Source organism: Pholcus phalangioides, unplaced genomic scaffold (genome assembly GCF_987345545.1).
Source record: "Pholcus phalangioides strain wild (caught in Gottingen) unplaced genomic scaffold, Ppha-v1.0 ptg000015l_1, whole genome shotgun sequence".
NCBI classification, from domain to species: domain Eukaryota; kingdom Metazoa; phylum Arthropoda; class Arachnida; order Araneae; family Pholcidae; genus Pholcus; species Pholcus phalangioides.
In genome coordinates, this window is record NW_028301608.1 from 82,179,182 (window position 1) to 82,198,059 (window position 18,878).

General features: G+C 39.5%; 2 protein-coding genes across 3 annotated transcripts in view; both read left to right on the forward strand.

Annotated features, from left to right (window-relative positions):
* Nucleotides 1-584, forward strand: part of LOC149076821 (uncharacterized) — a 32,489-nt gene extending 31,905 nt beyond the window's left edge. Inside the window, exon 14 of the mRNA XM_089244519.1 lies at nucleotides 337-584. Coding sequence (XP_089100645.1) covers nucleotides 337-462 — 126 coding nt within the window. The 3' untranslated portion in view covers nucleotides 463-584. The remainder of the gene's footprint in view (nucleotides 1-336) is intronic.
* A 7,119-nt stretch (nucleotides 585-7,703) lies between these two features.
* LOC149076822 (VIP36-like protein) overlaps nucleotides 7,704-18,878 on the forward strand; it is a 32,738-nt gene continuing 21,563 nt past the window's right edge. The window contains exons 1-2 of one of the 2 annotated variants that reach the window (XM_089244520.1): nucleotides 7,704-7,974; nucleotides 17,516-17,631. In XM_089244520.1, coding sequence (XP_089100646.1) covers nucleotides 7,863-7,974; nucleotides 17,516-17,631 — 228 coding nt within the window. In that variant the 5' untranslated portion in view covers nucleotides 7,704-7,862. The remainder of the gene's footprint in view (nucleotides 7,975-17,515; nucleotides 17,632-18,878) is intronic. The other variant, XM_089244521.1, reaches the window with a different exon arrangement.

Below are 18,878 nucleotides of genomic sequence, written 5' to 3' on the forward strand. Positions count from 1 at the left end.
TTTTCCTTTTAGCTTAAGATCATGTTTTTTTTTAATTTCAGAAAAGTTAGAATAGAACTGCTTAGTGTAGATTATGTTATATTTTTAATGTACATACATAGCATAGATTCCTTGAGAAAATCTTAGCCCAAAAACCATGAATCTGGTCAATTGGCTTTTAAATTATTTTTTGATTTGTCGATCCTCAGTGGCAAATTTTCTTTTAAACCAAATCTGGAGTCTGCCCTCTATTATCTGTGGTCATATTTTTGTTTACCTTTTTGATGTTTTATAACTTGAATATATATAATATTTACAGTATTTATATTTGCATCTATTATTTATAATCTTTCACAGAAAATAATTGATGGGGATCATTCTTTTGCTGATGAGCTCTTCAAATTTGGTTCCATGAGAATTGGTACACCTCTTAATCAAGTGATAGGTAAACTGGTTCAAAAAGGTGAATTCCAGTTGGATTAAGAACATTCTTGTTGTCTTTCCCCAGTGTTACATAAATTAACTGCCACCTTCCAAAGCTGTTTTAATTTTCAGCTGAAGTATTTGTCCTTGAAGTTTTTCATTAAATATTATTATAAAAATGGTGTGATGATTATTTACTTTAATTTTTTGTGTGTGTGCGTGTTTGAGGTGTTACCAGAATTTTATAGTAATTGCAGTGGAATTTACATATACATTGATCGATTGCTGAAATGAATCCTCTTGTATCATTGTACAAAATAAATCATGCTTATCTGGAGAGATATTTGGGACCACTGATAATTACTAGTTCATCACGGGCGCACTGAAATGGTAATTTTTTTTAAATTCTTTTGTTTATCTTTAATACAGGGTGGACATTTTTTAAAAATTTATAAAACCAACCAATTGACATAAGATGGTGTGGTTGCACTAAAATACCTATCGTGGCTTAAAGTTTTTTTTTATTTGATAAATTTGAAGGAAAAAAAATTTCATTTTTACTCAGGTAGCACTGTAAAATGAAAAACTTGACATAACACATGAAATACAGCACAAACAGTGCGTAATTAATGTTTATGACAATTTGCATTACATAAAACTATCATACTTCAATATGAGCACTCTTCCACCCGTTTAGATGTAGCCTGAGCTAAAAAGGGGTGCTAATGTGAGAGTTTTATGTTACACAAATGATCATAAACATTAATTATGCACTGTTTGTGTTATGTTGAGTTTTTCATTTTACAGCACCACCTGTGAGTAAAATTTGATAATTTTCTTCAAATTGATGAAAAAAAATCTAGGCCATGGCAAGTATTTAAGTGCAAACCACACACACCCCTACCTTTTTATGCCAATTGCTTGACTTGTTATTCATTTTTAAAATGTGCCTAGGATTTCTCGTCCACCTTGTACTACTGTTGCCTAAACCTGGATCATTCTTCATGAAAAGATTCTTCTTTGAAGATTCTTGTACTATTTCCTTTCAAGATTTTTTAAAAAAAACATGTATTTTCATTATGGTATCTTATCGTCCATTTGTTTTTCTATATCTAAGCAGACAATGCATTGAATTCATTAAAATTTCAAAACTAATTTAGGGGTTCATTAAAAGTTTTGTAAAAGAGCCAATAAAAATATTCACATTTCTTATTAGCAGACCTACACCCTTCCGAATGATGTCACTTTCTTATTCGACAGAATTCTGCCATAGACATTGGAAAGAAAAAAAAATAGTACGCACACATGGTCACATTTGAATAATGATCAAAATCTGTGTTTGCTAAATTCTCAGAGACAAGCAATTGTCACATGAGTATGTCCATTCTAAAACAGTCATCAACAGGTTCTACAAGCCTGTTTTCGTATTTGTCACCAATCACTCCAGAAAGAGATGTTTTCTCAGCAACTTAGCATTACAGTACATGAAATAAAGACTTTCTAGGTTTTAATGCCGAGATGAACTTTGGAATGAAATATTTGTTGTCTCCACTAGGAATTGAACCCAGGTCCCCTTGTGCTGTAATGCCAAGTTGCTGAGAAAAAAGAAAAATCTTCCTTTTTACTGTTGCCTCCTGAAAGCCTATTGCTGAGTTGAAGGAAGGCTATTATGTTTCAGCTTGGACAGGCTTTATTAACCTCAGTCGAGGCAAAATTTTCAACACTTTGCAACAGATGGCTCTCCAATTCGCATCCAAAGACTACTTGGATGCAACAAATACGAAGGTGAACTCTTTGGACGACCAGACTTAAACATGATCCACGACTCATTCGTGTGAATTCTGACCATGAGGTCCTGATGACGGCTCTCCATTGAAGAGCAGAAATGCGCCGACCATTCGACCAATTGAATTTTATTTGTCTTCAAACCGTGGCAATTTTTGTATAAATTAGAACCAGGCAAAGTTTCTAATTTTTGTGATAATATTATGTTTCTATTAGTGATATACTATTTTATAATGAGGAAAGAATTAGTTGTGTCTCTGTGGCATACTGGTTAGTGCACTTGCCCGTATTGCAGAGTCCACATCCAGGAGGAGACAGCAAACTTTTCTACCCAAAGTTCACCTCAGCATTAATATCCAGTAAGTTTCTTTGATGCATATCAAGCAAGATTTTATGGCATTTGCAAGGACAATTTGTTTAATGAAAACTACGCTACCGGAAAATGCAACATCTTGAACGTGTTGTGTTATATGTTTGAAATTTTTACCAGAGATAGTAAACATGTAGATGAAAAAAATGATCACAAAATCAAAAGGAAATCTGCTTAACCTTATGTTTCACAGAGGGCTCAGTCAGTCTCACCCGGGGGTAGTAAACTGTAACACAATTGACACGTTTAAAAAGAAATACGATAAACATATTGGGGTAAATCGAGAAGCTATCCATACTTAGAATAAGACAACCATAATATTCTTTATGGGCATTGTATAGTATTTTATAATGTGTATATATTGATTATAATTTTTGTTAATTGCATTTTTAATTGGGTTGCTATATTTTTTTTGGAAATATAGGAGATCCGTCTTTTTCCCAGCCACCTCGTTGGGCATTTTGCCTGTTGTGGCGTTGTATTTGTATTTGGTGGTCATATGTCCCGCATTTTGTCTCATATTTTCCTTGGTAGACCCCTTTTTCTCTTCATCCTTTTTTGAAAAAAAAGTTTGATGAAAAAACTTAGTCTAAAAAACGGTTTTACAAGTTTTTTAGTTGAAGTTTTCTTGAATTTTTTGTAATATTATCATATAGAAGTTCCGAAAAGTTAATAAATTATCGCATTTCGCTTGGGGGGGGGGAAAGTGATCACCCCCCTCCATAGATCCGCCTCTGCTTTTACTGGTGCTGCTGAGATATGAAATATCCAAACTTTCAATGCCCTACTCGCGTATTTGTGGAACTGCATGAATTTAAAAAAAAAAATTTAACAACACATCACAGCTATTGAAGAAAAAAAACCCGAAAAAAACTGATTCAATCATACAACTCATTTTCAACTTTTTATTGTCTATTTGTTACGGAATGAGCGCTCTGTAAAACATGAAACAAAGCACATTCTCTTAATTTTGTGATCATTTACTCATCTACGTTTACCCCATTTCTAGTAAAAATTTCAAACATATAGCGCAACATGTTCAAGGTGTTGCATTTTAATTTGCGGTAGGGTATTTCAGTGGTTGTTAGCATCTGCAAAAATTACTGTACAGTAGTCTCTCGAAAGTTCTTCGAAAAATAGATGACAGCACGTTAACAAACATTACACAGAAACAAACTTCACGTCTGGTTAGGGTTACCAGTCAGATGTGGACCTGAGTCATGTGGAGGACCTGATGTCATTTCAAGCGTTCTTCTACGTTTCACAAAATTCGCCCGTTTGTGCTCTTTTCAGGTTTCTGGAATTGTTATTTTTTACTTGGGAATTGTTTTTTTCCAACTTTGAAACATTTATCTCTTCAGGAGATGCATGAGTGTTTTGTGGTTTTTTTCCATTGACCAATAACGTCGAAATTCCCAGAATTTTTTGTTTTAGTTGGGAAAAAATTGTTGTGACCGGTTTTATTGGTCAGAACAGTAGCACCATCTGTGGTGAAAATTGGGAAAAGTGACGTCACTGAGGGTGCGCGCGAAAAACTAATCAAGTTGGTTAATCAAATTAATTTGAGATGCGTTGCCCCTGTAAAGAAGTTTACCATATCGCACTATTGTGTCTTACAACAAAGAGACAATATCAACAGCTTTTTATAAACATTTTCGGTGGTCATGTGGTGCAAAACACCGATGTTATTGGAAGAATGAAAACAAGTGACGAAAAGAGTAAAAGAAATTAAATTCAAGACGATTTTGCGCGAAATATAATAAATATCGTTGTAGTAATTTCAGAATCTCTTAAAAAATATCGTTATAGAGGTACAGTGCCGTCTTAACTGGGCTTACCCAGGCACGGCCCGGGGGCCTCAAGAGAAGAGGGTCCTCACAAAAGTGAGATATAGTTGAAATTTTTCGTGTATTATTATAGGGCTTCAGAAAAAAAATCACTTGGCCCATGGTGCTCTGAAGACGGCTCTTTAGAGGGATTTATCGTTGATCAAGAGGTATTTTATATTAGAGTCTAACGTAGACCAGTGGTTCTTAACCTTTTTCTTCCTGCACCCCCAATGCAATGCGAATTACCTTCTCGCATCCCCTTGGATAATGTTTTAATATTAGAAAATTCATTTTTTTCATGTAATTAATTAATTAATATAAATTCTATTACTTATTTAATGCGTTTTTAGGCTGTGGCTAATATTTAATCTTGGCTTTATTTATTTATTTTTCTGGTGAATTATTCAAAAACAACCAAAAGAAAAAGTTATTTTCAACATTTTTTGATATTTGGAAGAAAAAAGATTCACATTGCAACTTCATTCATTCAACTTCACTATTTGACTCCACCCACAACAACTATAAATGTTTCTTTGACACTTGTCTAAATTTTTTGACGTTTTCCCCGAGTCGTGTTCACGACGGTATCAAAATCTAAGAGAATTTTAACACTGGTTTCTATGGGGATCACCCTTTTCCTTACCCTCAAAGCGATGCTGATGATGATTATGACGTCTATTCAAAAAGTCTCATTACTGAGAGTAAATGTGGCAAACCATTATAAAGGCATAAACTGTTATACATATATACAAATACTAAACAGGATTAGAGAAGTGACAAACCATTGTAAAGGCATATACACGTCTGAAACGCATTGCTAGGGAACCACGATAACCAAAGTATACGTTCCGAAAGTGATTGTTGAGGTCAAAAAACCATTGTTGCAGGACAGTTTTTTGCCCGTTTGGGGCGTTTGCCCTGCTCTGACGAAATTTTAAAGTAGCCTATCGTTCAAGTCGGGTCCCATTTGGTATATATGCAAAATTTGGTGACGATAGATCTAAAATTGTAGATTTGTGATTTCTGTTTTTTAATGAAATCGATTATGATGATAATTATCAATCGTTTCATTTCACATATTTTTATTGAACATATTATTTTTTAATGAATTATAAGTTTAACCCCCTTATTCGTATCAACTGAACTGGGTGCGGGAATCTGAAAAGTTTAATGTTTGTGATTCCAGGTTCTTTTTTTTTTTTTTTTTTGCAGCGATGAAAATTGGCATTTTTTTCCACCTTAACCCCCTTTGCGATTACGGACGAAATATTTCGTTCTAACGCCATTGGAATAAATTCAATCCTTTTATATCTGTTTTTTTCCCTCTTCCCCTCGCTATCGCGAAGTTTTATTGTGACCTTATAACCCCAAAGGTGTTTTTTCCTGTCTGTTTTTTCTATACTTCTGTTAGTGATTTCCCCCTCACATATAAGCCCTGTTATCACAAAAAAAACCCCATCTTTCTTGGGGTGAATTGGTGGTCGACACCGACCTTCTCTCCTATAATCATTTTCGGCGCGAAAACTACTGTAAGCTCCTTCATCAGCCAATCAGCCATCTTGAATCAACCACTTCCGTTAAACCCACGTAACCAGTGACGCCTTCTGGCAAGAAGGGGGGGGGAGGATTACCGGCATAAACTAAACCTCATGTGAATGGTTTGTAGCGAAAATCCCCGTTAACGGGAACTTCCCGGGATGTTTCATTGCACATGTGAACGGGGGCTATAATGTATCTTGTAAGAGTGAAAGAGAACACGCGTAGGGTAAGGGTAAAAGAGAAATCTATCAGGGATTCTCAAACTTTTTCTACTTACGGTGCCCCTTCCTCCCCCCCCCCCCCATTTAATGCGCATCCGTGAGCTTCCGCCGGCTCCCCAGAGATCGATGTTTAACAAAGAATATTTTCGAAAAACCTTTTTCAGGGTCACCGCTCCGCAACACACAGTTTGAGAACCCCGGTATACGCTATTATCTACCTGTCTGTAATATATTACTGTTTCTTCCTTTTTTTTCTATTTATTGTTTTTCTCTTTTCTCTATTATTTTTCTTCCTTTCCTAAAGTTTGGTTAGGTTAGTACAAGGTTACCAATTATCGTCAATTCGTCAAATAGAGATTTGGCCAAATTTGTTGCCAAAAGCAGTTATTGATATAATGCACGATATTAAACGGGGGAAGACTTCCAGTTTTGATGCATTTTTCCGAAACATATTCAGCAGTTAAGGGGTTAACCAAAATAGTGAGTTGCAGTAGACCATCCCCCCCCCCCCACTAGCGATTTTTCAGTAATTTTAACGATAGTTGGCAACTTCACTCAACTTTGAAATTTTTTTTTGGCTATAATTAAAAACTTTCCTTCCCGTCAAACGAGAGAAAATTAAAAACTTTAAGCTATAGGTTTTAGCTAAAACCCATAGCCCAAAGACATGGAGTTTTAGCTCCTTATTATAACTACAATTAGCAACATTATTTTTCCTTTGCAGTTTTTTTGGCGATAATTGGCAATGGTGCGTTTGAACCCTAATTTCCCATATTTTCGGTACCTTAAGGTAATACGATCAGAGAGCCTTTTACTACTGATACGTTTTTACCGGAACACACCATTCGTGGGCCGGATGGAAAACCTTGACGGGCCGCATTTGGCCCCCGTGCCGAAGGTTGTGCACCCCCTGATAATCGCGCTTCACGTTTTTCGTAATCATACCTGCACGTACCTCACACAAATATACACACACATGCACAGACTCGTCTATCTTTCTTCACAGACCTCTCCCTGCAGCCCGTAAGTCGTCAGACAGTCTACACAGGCATTTTTTTTCGCAAAGACTCAAAAATTTAATTCTGGTCCGGTCTGGAAACGTTTTCTCTTTTTTATGTAACGGCGCTTTCTTTCACATTTCGTTCTTCAATATCTCACACATCGTGGACTTCTTTCAGCTTTTTATTACGAATTCGAGAGATCTTGTCTCGGGCAAGTTTCATCACCTCGATGGAAATTTTTTCCGTGAAACCTGCACGTTATGTACACGAAACGTGTATCTAGGTAGTGTACATATATATGCGGGAAAGAAAAAAAACCCCATTTTTTTTCTTAATATGTTCATAGCCTCTAGATTTAATTACGTTTAGCCGGAGGAAAATCTCGCCTTCGGTTGTAGGTAAGCTGAGCGGCGGGTATAACACGACACCTGTAGATTACTGTGTACGGGCTTTTCTTCTTTTGCGTTCGTAGCTTAGCAGGGTGTACAGCTGAGTACACATGGCGAATATCAACGTGGAATCGTCGTCGAAGCCACTCCCTTTAATATCTCATCTCTATCTTCGTCTGTGTTGTCTCCTTTCTTCCGATTCTGTTCGACTTGGATGGTGTGTTGCCTTTCTTCTTTCTCTATTTCTGCGCTGAGGAAAACGGACGGACGGAACACGACGGAAACTCTTCGACTTGGGAAAACCCGAGAAGAATAACAACAGAAACATGGGGAGCAGCAGTTCTGCCGCCGTATCATTGCTGGCTCTGATTTTGTGCGCATCCACCAGCGAATCCATCGTCTTCAAGAAAGAGCATTCTTTCGCTGCTCCTTTCGAAGGTGAGTTGCACCCATGTGAAATTTGTTTACATCGTGGGGGAGGGAGGGTTCTTAACCATTTTTCCAACCGCGTCAATGAAGCTTCGTGACCAACGGGACTGTTTGTTTTTCGAAAGTAGAAAAACTAATGACGCAATAAGTGCATTTACAACATCACTGCAAGTGGATTCGTATGACCCATCTTGGAAGTCCCTGCGAATCAAGTTTGGGTCGTGACAAACAGCTCAAATATCCATAGTTGTAAGGGGGAATCGCACGACACTTTTCAGAAGCCCGTGGGAATCAAGTTTCGGTTGTGACCTATAGCTCGAGAATTCCTGCCCAAGAAATGATTCGTAAGCTCCTTCTCGGAAGCCCCTGCGAATCAAGTTATGGTAGGGACCCTACTTTAAGAGCCCTTGGTTGCTAGTGAATTTGAATGACTGATTCCGGAAGCCACATGCTGCCCAAGTTTAGGTCGCGACCCATATATTGAGCCTCAGGTTTACATGATAAACATAGGGAACTGAAGGATCATTATTATCAAATTTTCGATGCATTATTAAGTTTTTTATGTCTTGGGCCGTCTCAACAGCCTAATGAGCTCTAGGCCAGAAGGAAGTTCTGGGGGCCCTTACTAGACTGAAAATGTCTGTCTACCACTTCTCAACCGTACACATGTACCTCATGAACAAAATATGTGGGGAGTTGGGGGGGGGGAAACCTCTCCCCTTGTTTCCTTCCTTGATTTATCTGGGGAATTGATTGTATGCCGGAACGTGTTTGTGTGAGTGTGTATGCGTGGATCTAACGTATTTATGTTGTCAGGATTATAAGTATTTCATGTTGTGGCAGTGCAGCCATCTGTCTTCCTTAATTTGAAGTAAAAATGAGAAATTTTCCTTATAATTTTCCGTGTTATGTACGTATCGTGCTGAAAAGTCCTACCAATTTAAATAAATACTTACTCTAAAAAACCTATACCACACCAAATCTAATTATCACAAGGCTCCCTATGATTTTGTGAGGGAAAAGGTCACCAGCCCATGCCGACAGGCATTTACTGGCGGGGGGGGGGGGGGGGCCGCAACGAGATGCTTGGTCACCCGGGGCAAGTGCGCATTTTTGCGCCCCCTTGTAATGTTGAAGGAGAGGTTTGGGAATAAAATTTGGGCCCCCCCTCTGGTCCAGCGCCCGGGGCACGAGATCCGCCTGCTCCTTCACCTAATTTCGGTCCTGGGGGGGGGGGGGTTATACGAAGGGGGACAAAAGCTCCTGCCCGTTCAGTGAAAAGTAGTGTTCTTGGCATAGGTGGGACGGCGGAGGTGGACATCCCCCCCCCCCCTCCTGTCGAGGAGTTTGTATCCACTAATGCTTATGTCTTGGTCCATGTGTTAAGACAACCCCACTGACAGGAGCAGCATCTCTCTTTCTATGTTTGCGGAATACATGAAATAATTCAACTAAAATAATTAGGGAACCCACCATTACGTAGAGGAATCTCTGAAACATTACCAGAACTACAATACAATATACCACCTCAAGGAAGAGGCTGGGGCAGCTCTAGTTTGGAAAAACCTTAGAATCCACCAAATACAATTTAATTTTTTCAAGTCTATATAAATCCACTAAAAAAATAAAATAAGATCCCATTAAAAAAGTAGTCCGGGGGCCTACCAAAATACCTGGCCTAAAAACACTTCGCTAAAAAGTAGGGAATTGCATGCATAAAAATTCTTTGTCATTCGATGTTTGAATTTGTTAGGGGTGGGAGGGGATTCGTCTGGAGTGAGGATCAGATTCATGGGTCTCTAGATTGTGAGGCGTTCCTTCCTGAGAGCCGCAAGATTTTTGAAATCTGAGAAATTTTTCTTGACGCCATATTGATAAAAAGTAGAGCATGAGTGGGGCAGGTGGCGTTCGTTGGGTGAGCCGGAGGTGTTGCAGTAGTTCATACCCGGTCTCCTCTTATTTGAAAAAGTCTGTCCTCAGAAGAGAAGTTATACATTCAACATGATACTAAAACAACGTAAAAAAAAAATAAAAAAATTCTAGCACTTCAAAATATGCAAGACAGATGGCAGCACCACACAAAACAAAACTCTGACAACATAAATACGTACGGGCCACGCCTATACAGGGTGTAACTAAATTGATGGTCAGAACTTTTCTTTCTTTCAAACCGAGCACAACTCAGGTCTATCGCCATTTATGAGCGATTTACTACCTAGTGAGTTGTGCCGGAGGTGTAACTGTGTGTGTACCTAATGCATATGAAGTGTTGTGTTTGATTTTTCAGTGCTGCCATCTATATTTCAGAAGGGAAGTGAGTGATGTGGTATGATTGAATTACATTTGTGCGGTTTGTAGGTCTGTTGTTCTCTGTGGCGAGACTTTTAAAGGGGAGAACGGCTCGCGTTCGCGCCTTGAAGTTGGGAACCACAGAAAACGAACTTCAGCCGACCACCACTATGGCGACTGTGGGATTCGAACCCGGGTCTTCGCGATGCGAGTCCGTCACTACGACCACTCGACCACCCTAGCGGCTGATGGTCAGAACTGTAAGGGGTCATAGCCTTAACTCGCCAAAACAAACAATTTTCACCTTACAATGTGGGGTCGGAAAGCAAGCGGCGAGCCGCGAGAGGTCGCCTGCGTTGTAAAAATGGAGGGCCAGTAAAGACGAATAAATGAAGCATAAAAAGAGTTTATAATTGAAAACTTTACAACGAATGCTCTAATATGCCAGCTGTTATACAGTGATAGTTGTTTTTCTCACTTCACTTCTGAAATATAGATGGCAGCACTAGAAAATCAGACACAAAACTAGATACGCACTCAGACGTTAGGTACGCACACTTATATTTTCGGTACGACGCACTAGGTAGTAAATTGTCCATGGCAATAGACCCGAGTTGTGCTCGGTTAGAAAGAAAGGGAGCTGTGATGCAGGCGTCACATCGGCGACGGATAGCAGCTGAATGATGGGCTCTGCGAAATGAGACGTTTCACTCACTGCCTAAACGCCCTCTTGTGGCTCGTCGCTTGCTTTCCAAACCCACATTTTATAGTGAAAGTTGTTTGTTTTGGCGAGTTCCATCACCCCTTACAGTTCTGAGCATCAGTTTAGTTACACCTTGTATACACACAAGTATCGTGCTAGACTCTCGTGAGAATCCCGGTTCAAACCCCATTGACGCCAAAGTTGTGGTCGGTTGGAGTTGCTTTCCTGCTGTTTTCCAACTTCGAGACGTGGAATACTTCTTCCACTTAAAAGAAGCCTCTCCGCAGAGAGCAGGCAGACCTACCACACGACACTGGCATAACATGAAAATTCAAGCACATTTACCATCTTTACCTCAAAATATGGAACTTGATGGCAGCACCAGCAAGAACACAAAACAAGCAAAATTCCAATAACGTAAATACTTTAGGACCACACTACACTTACATTCAGAACACACATTCATTTCGTCGTGGACCGATTCGTTAGAAATTCTGTAGAGGAATGTGTACGAGGTGCAGCACGTACGGTTAAGAAGTGAGAGTTTCTAGTAAAAGTATTATAGTAGTAATGTATGAAGTAGTCTCTAGCTGCCGAACACCCACGGAATTTATATCAGAAAATCTCCCTTTTAACCCGTTTACGATCACGGACGAAATATTTCGTCCAAACGCCAATGGAATAAATTCAATCAAGTTCTTTGTGTTTTCTTTCCTCTCTCCTCATCATCGCGAAGATTTATTGCAACCCTATGAACCGAGGCTGTTTTTTGTTCGACCCCGTTTTTTTTATACTCCTGTTTTAGTGATTTTTTTCTCTCATAAAAATTGTATACACGTAAGAGGGAAAGAGAACACACTTAGGATGAAGGTGAAAGAGAAATCAACTGTATACTCTCTCACCTACTTTTATTCTATATTATGCTGTTTCTCCTTTTATATTCTTTTCTTCTCTATCTATATTTTCTGCCCTTCTTCCTTTTCCTAACGTGCATTCCAGGTTAGGATCAAATTTATCACCAAATAAAGATTCGCCACATAGAGATAATCCAAATTTATTGCCAAAGCTTCGTGAGGTGGTTGAAGCTCAACATAGCTCTGAAATGTTTTCGACGCCCCTGGGCATAGGACTGACTGCACGTGCAAATTTTGGAAGCCCCTGAGGTAGCCACGTGCAAATATGTGAATCTAGATCGAATCCGATCAAATTCCAGGCAATGGCTAAAGATTGATTTTAACGTGGTATAAATGTCGACTGGTTTTGATTCCGTCTCAGACAGGTACGCATGCGTATTCGAAATTAATCAGCATAACGAGGGCCCACAAATAGTTGGGGGACCCTACCATGCTCATATTTCTTACGGGCTCTTTCTAAATTGAAGTGTGAAAAAAATCAAAAATCAGGTTCACACCTACGAGGCATATACCTATCCGCATATCCATATCGGCTCCCCTCCCATTAAAAGCTACAAATCTAAATTTTGTAAAAATGAACTAAGTTGCACATTTTTACAGATGACTTGTGCGATACAGTTCCACATCACTGAAGTGGCCCAGCGGCACATTTCCAGATCTTTTAAGGAATATATTCACAAATAACCTGAGTGATCCACTGAACAGTTCTAGATCACTTGAAGAACCAGCGGCATATTTACATATCACTTGAGTGACTGGTGGCATAATTCCAGAGCACTTAAGCGGCACTCGCGGCACATTTGCAGATCCCTTAAGTGACCTATGGTGCAATTTCACATAACTTCAGTGGATTGCGGCACATTCTCAGATCACTAAAGTGATTCGCGACATAGTCACAGATCACTCGAGTAACCCGCGAAAAGTTACAGAGCACTTAGGCGGCCTGTCGTGAAGTTCAACGTCACTCAAATCACTTGCAACACAGCTCCAGGTCACTCAAGCAGCTGTGTGTGTGTGTGTGTGGGGCGACACATTCACAGATCACTTAAATAAGTGATCCGTGACATATTTACAGATTAGTTAAGGGAATCTGCAGCACAGTGCATTTAAGCGGCCCCGAGTGAAGTTCCACATCGCTTATGTTACTCACGGCACAGTTTCAGATCACTTGAATGGCCCGTGGCACATTCCCAGGTCATTTAACCTTTGCATTGGCAATCCCGAGATATCTCGGGTTCTTAAAACGCTCTTATTTCGGCATCGACGAGCCCAACTAGTTCTGTACAACAGTCTTTCATTGATAACACATTTTTCTTCCCCCCCCGTCCTGTCAATCAACCTTCAGTGGGCGGAGTCAGCTTTTGACCGAAGTCTGATAACAGAAGGGGAGAGAGACGATGTTTTTCTTTTTTCCCTTTCGGGGAAGCATTGTATTATTGGGGACAGCATAAATAACAGAAAACCATAGTTTATTATTATTATTAGTTTCGGTGTGAGTAGGGGGACATCTATCGGCTCAATTGTTTATCAGCTCACGCGCCCAATTGAAAAAATATTTCTTATTGAATATAGGTGGCAATTTCTAGAAGGTTTAGTGATATTTCTACTGTGGCAGTTATTATGCGGATTAGGGAAATTTTAAAAACCGCTTGAAGGGTTTAAGTGACCAGCAGTACTGTTGAAGTGGCCCGCGACCTGTTTTCAAACTAACAAAGTCTCCCGCACTTCCCTAAAGGGTGAGCACCCTTGCCATAAACTATAGGGGTATAGGGGAGCAATCCTCGTAAAGTGCATACTCAAGCTAAACAGGGTGTCCTGTAAGTCCAAATGTGGTCTTTATCTCATCAATTGTTCGTCGTAGAGCAGCGGTTCCCAACCTTTTCTGACTCGCGGAGCACTTTCAAGTGTATAATTTCTATAGCGGAGCCCTGTTTAACTCGAGGAGCCCTTTCTAGTATATTATTTATATGGCGGTACCCATCAGGCCCCCTTTTTTTGTTTGTTTATCAAATTTTTATTTTGTTTGATTTATTTTATTATTCTCGAGTGTCCGCGGAGCCCTTGGGAAGTGCACACGGAGCCCCAAGGGCTCCACGGAGCGCTGGTTGAGAACCGCTGTCGTAGAGGTATGGCTTCAATTTAAAAATGCTCAAAATGGGTTCAGAAACCAGTCCCCCGTTCTCTACCTTCCAATTAGGAAGTTGTTGCCCCGTCTCTGATGAGGCCAAAAAAAAAAAAAAAAATTCCACGTATTTAAGTACAATATTCGCTGTATTGTACATTATACTGTATTTTCATCCTTGGAACTGGTACAGCGTGATTTCTGAGCACATTTAGAGCATTTTTTAAATTGGAACCATACCTCTGCGACTAACGGTTGATGATATAAAGGCCGAATTAAGACTTGCAGGACACCCGGTAATAATGTCTCGTGGCTTTCTTCTATTTCTTCAAGTCGTTGCGGGAATCATATATTGCATGAGGATAAAATGAAAGTTAGTCTGTCCCTGAGTGAGTGAATTCAATTGAGTGAGTTCAATTTCTTCTCTTTCAGTTTTTGGCACTCGGCATGTTGGGTGAATTTTATTGCCATAACTCTCGGCTGATAACGTCATTTTTGCCAACGTGACGAATTGCTGCACATACGTATGCGAGTGATTCAGTTATTGGCTTAACCAGTACTTCCTTATAAGTGTGTGCTGATGTCTTTGATCGCAAGATGCGTGTGTGTTCAATCGGCAGGTGCAAATATTCGGGTCGAGATTTTCCTGATTCTTTTTCATTGATTTATCATGTGACCAGGGGAATCGCAGCGATACCGCAAAGTTACGCGATAGGTGGAACCGACATTACCGCGCGTAAATCACAAACGCCATTTGATCCCATTCGAAATTTAAGGATAAATATTTTGAAGGTAAATTTCTCAAGATCAGAAGAATTTTTCTCAACCCCTGTTTTAATTTCTTCAACATTTTTCGGTGAAATGCATTTCATTTTTTTCGTTGCAGAAATTCGCCAAAAATGGAATCTACGCACGGTTACCACAATGAAATGAGTGAAGGAGAGATGTCTAGGTTTACTTTGTTATTTCTCAAATCGGCACATACACTCGACATGCCAACGAACGGTGTTTTATATTTCTCCCATGAAATTTCCGACGTAACACTGCGTCAAAAACGTTGGAGGGACTGAGATTTTTTGGGGAACAGAACGAGGTTGTGCTCCGTAATTCATGAATTCAATTAATTAGCGCCAACTTCTTAAAGCATGGACTTCAAATTTCTGTGGTTCCCCACTTTGAGTCTCGAATGCGAGCCGATCTTCTCGTTAAAAAGTCTCACCACAGAGAGCATCGGGCTTAAAACAGTACAAATATTCACTCGTTACACTTCACTCGTATTTTGAAATATAGATGGCAGCAATGAAAATCCACGTACAACACTAGATACGCACTCTGCGTGTTGGTGCACGTGCACATTGCCTGCTCATTCGGTAGTAAATTGCCCAATGGCTATAATCCGGAGTTGAGCTCAGATTGAAGGAAAGAGACTTTCAATTACAGTAGAGTCCCGTTATCCGACCTTCGCTTATCCGACATTATGTTTTATCCAACGTCCCATCGCAAAAAAAAAAAAAAAAAAAAAAAGGCATTAATCGGCAACAAGAACTGAAAGTTGCGAGCGTAGTCTTTTTTTTTTGTTGCTCTCGACTCCACCGCAGCTAATTAGTTACTACGACTATACAGTGGCGCGCCCTTCCACACTATGACTCATGTGTTTGTCATTCGCATGTGTCAAGATTGAAGAAGGAATTCATGTATCGAAATTGAAGAAGGACAAAACTTGACGGAAAAATTGAAATGCATCAATGTAAAGGATGTTGTTTATTGGATTGCAAGGGCCTGGATTGACATAAAGGGCTCCGACAATTGTCAAATCATGGAAGAAGCTGTCTTGGCTGAAGGTCTTTAAACTTTGACCAGTCGCGAGCGCTGCCTGTACCCGTCAGCAAAAGAAAAGCACCCTTAAGTTTAACATAGGAATGCATGAAAAGTCAAGATGATTTCAATAATTGAATGCAATTTTTACCAGTTGTTTTAATTGGAACGTTGACCAAGTGCTCGAGAGCACGAAATTGAATACCAACATCGAGCACTCTGGGTACTTCGGGGAGCAACAGGTTGGAGATATCTGTGCTAGGCGATAATGGAAGTGTGGAAACGGAAAGTACAGATGAAACCGAAGAAACCATTCTATCTTTAGCGCAACGCATCCCTGGATGTGAGGACGCAGCTTTACCAGAAATTGAAAGTTTGATGAAGGATGAGAATCGGTATGAAATAACTGATTAAGAAATTGTCGCTCTTGTAAATTACGATGACAGTGAAATTGAAGATCAAGATCAAGCGCCAACTGTTATAACTAAATACATTGAGCTACAAAAAGAAGCTACAGGAATTGACATAATGATACTGCAAAGATGGCGAGACTTCTCCGCGAAGAAACGGCACTCGTCATGAAAGCAGGCTACAATCGAAAATTTCTTTAACTCCTTTACGTACAAGCTATTGGCGAGAAATTCGGATTATATCTGTTTGACGAATTGGCGATAAATATGGTAACCTTGTCCTAACCTATCCGCACGTTATAAAAAGGAAGAGGAGGTGAAGGAAAATAAAGAAGAAAAGCAAAAAACAACAACAAATAACAAATGAAAGGAAAACAGTACAATAGTTAAGTCCAGATAAGAGAGAGGATAGAGATAATAGAGTAGGCGTGTATATACGAAGTAGATCTCTTTCCACCCTCACCCTACCTGTTCTCTTTCGCTCTTATGCGTATACAGTAGAAGGATGCATCATATGCGGAAAAAAATTTACTAATAGGAGTATAGAAGGAAACGTAAGGTAAAAAGAACAACTTCATAGGGTTACAGCAAAGCCTCGCGATGATGGGGAGAGAGGAAGTAAAACAGAGAACTCGATTGAATTTATTCCACTGGCGTTTGGACGCAGTATTACGTCCTCGATCGTAAAAAATCATCACAGGACTGAACGTTTTAAGAACTGTGTTTAACTTCAGAATATTCTGTAATTGTAAGTTCATTTTTTCTGTTGTTTTGTTGTAAAACATGATCATTAGGTTTGTAATATGTAAAATTATAACATATATAGTTTGACATTTAATAAGCTTTTTCTCAACAGCCTCCTATTATCCGATATTTTGACTTATCCGACGTTCCAGCAGCCCGTTTATGTCGGATATACGAGACTATACTGTATTTGTTTCTAAAGAACCCCCCCCCCCCATCTTTTCACAGTTCGGGATCCTTTGCTATTGTGCAGATCGAATAATAAACTGACTAACTGTTCTTGGCGAAGAAAGAATACATGAATGTACTGAAATGTCCCGAGAAATACGGGTTTTATGGTCATCCAAAATTTGTAAACAGTTAGTGGAGTAAAGGTGATAATTTTGTTTCTTTTTTTTTGTTTCAAACAAAGAAAACTGTTGAGCCAGGTACACCGTACATATGATGTTATCGATAAATCAAAATAATTCCAAATCAACAAACAATGCATGCACATACCATATGTCTATTTTTTCCCTCTTGTGAATAAACAAATAATTTGGATTTTTTTCAGGTCAAACTGACATCTTCCGAAACTGGTATTTCACGGGATCCGCTACTTTGCACGAGGGTTTTGTCAGGTTGACGGCTGAAGAACCAATGACGCAGGGTGCCATTTGGTGCTCACACGTAAGTGCCTCTCGAAAACTAACTTTTATCACTTATTCATATTTTTAAGGCTCCTTGTCTCTCTCTCTGTATTCCCCCCCCCCCCCCCCCCACCCCCACCATGGTGAGCATTGAGGTCGAATATATTCCAGGGTACATTGCTAACTCCTCTTGCCGTAAATTAAATTATGAATTTCCCGTGGCGAACCTTTGATCCTGGAGGAATACTTCAACTTCGAAAAAAGAATTCAAATAGTATTTGATCATTTTTGTCGCACCATGGTCATTTTCTGCACACGAGGGCTAATTAGACCCCCGGGACCTACAATTTATTGCCGATTCCGAATGGCAGGCTTGTTTTTTACTCATCGAGAGGTTGGTGCACTAACCTCTCGATGGGGGACTCCCTGCGGTAGCAATTTTTAAATTCAAATAACGTGTGGACTTAAGATACCTCGTTCGTATTGCGAGGGGTTGTATAGTTATTAAAATTAACTTTTCATACGGACACCATGTTCGAAAAATCCCAATCAGAAAATTTGGCAAAACAGCGTAAACTAATGGACAACGCTTCTTTCCCTCATTTATGCTGTTCTTTCCCAATTTTTCTCTCCAAATTTTGAATTCAAATATCTCAGCGAATATTGCACCTAGAAACTGAATTTTTTTTGTTTGGGTCAGGAGGGACAGGGCAACAACTTTTTAATTGGGTTTTTGAACACAGGGTACCCGTATAGAAAGTTAACATTTTTATTTTAATAACTATGCAACCCCTTGAAATATGAATGACGTATTTGAGGTCTACGCGTTATTTGGATACTTTTTCTAATTGGAAGTATGTTTCTAGGATCAACGGTTTGGAACAAAGGAATTTGCGGCAAGGGGGAGTTAGCTTTGCACTGTATATAGACGTATCTCCTGTTTAAACTCTACTGGAGCTATCGATATCTATAGACTATGTTAATTGGAGAGGGAAGCTAGGTTCAGATCCAGCAGAGTTTCCCTTTGGTCCACCATTCAGAAAAGAAAATATTCACTGGTAAAACAAACAACCACATTTTCTGCGGCCGATGTGGTATGCGGCCGTGTGAGTATCGCGAGAACCCGTAATTGATCCACACAGGCGGCACAGTGTTGGTCTGTAAATTCCAGGCCCTGTGTCTGTTCCTTCAAGTTTTCTCAACATCCCTGTCGTCAAGGTGCGGCTGAAATTATTGATGTCATTGAATTTTTACTATAGGAAAATTTTAAAAATTTTGATGCCCAAC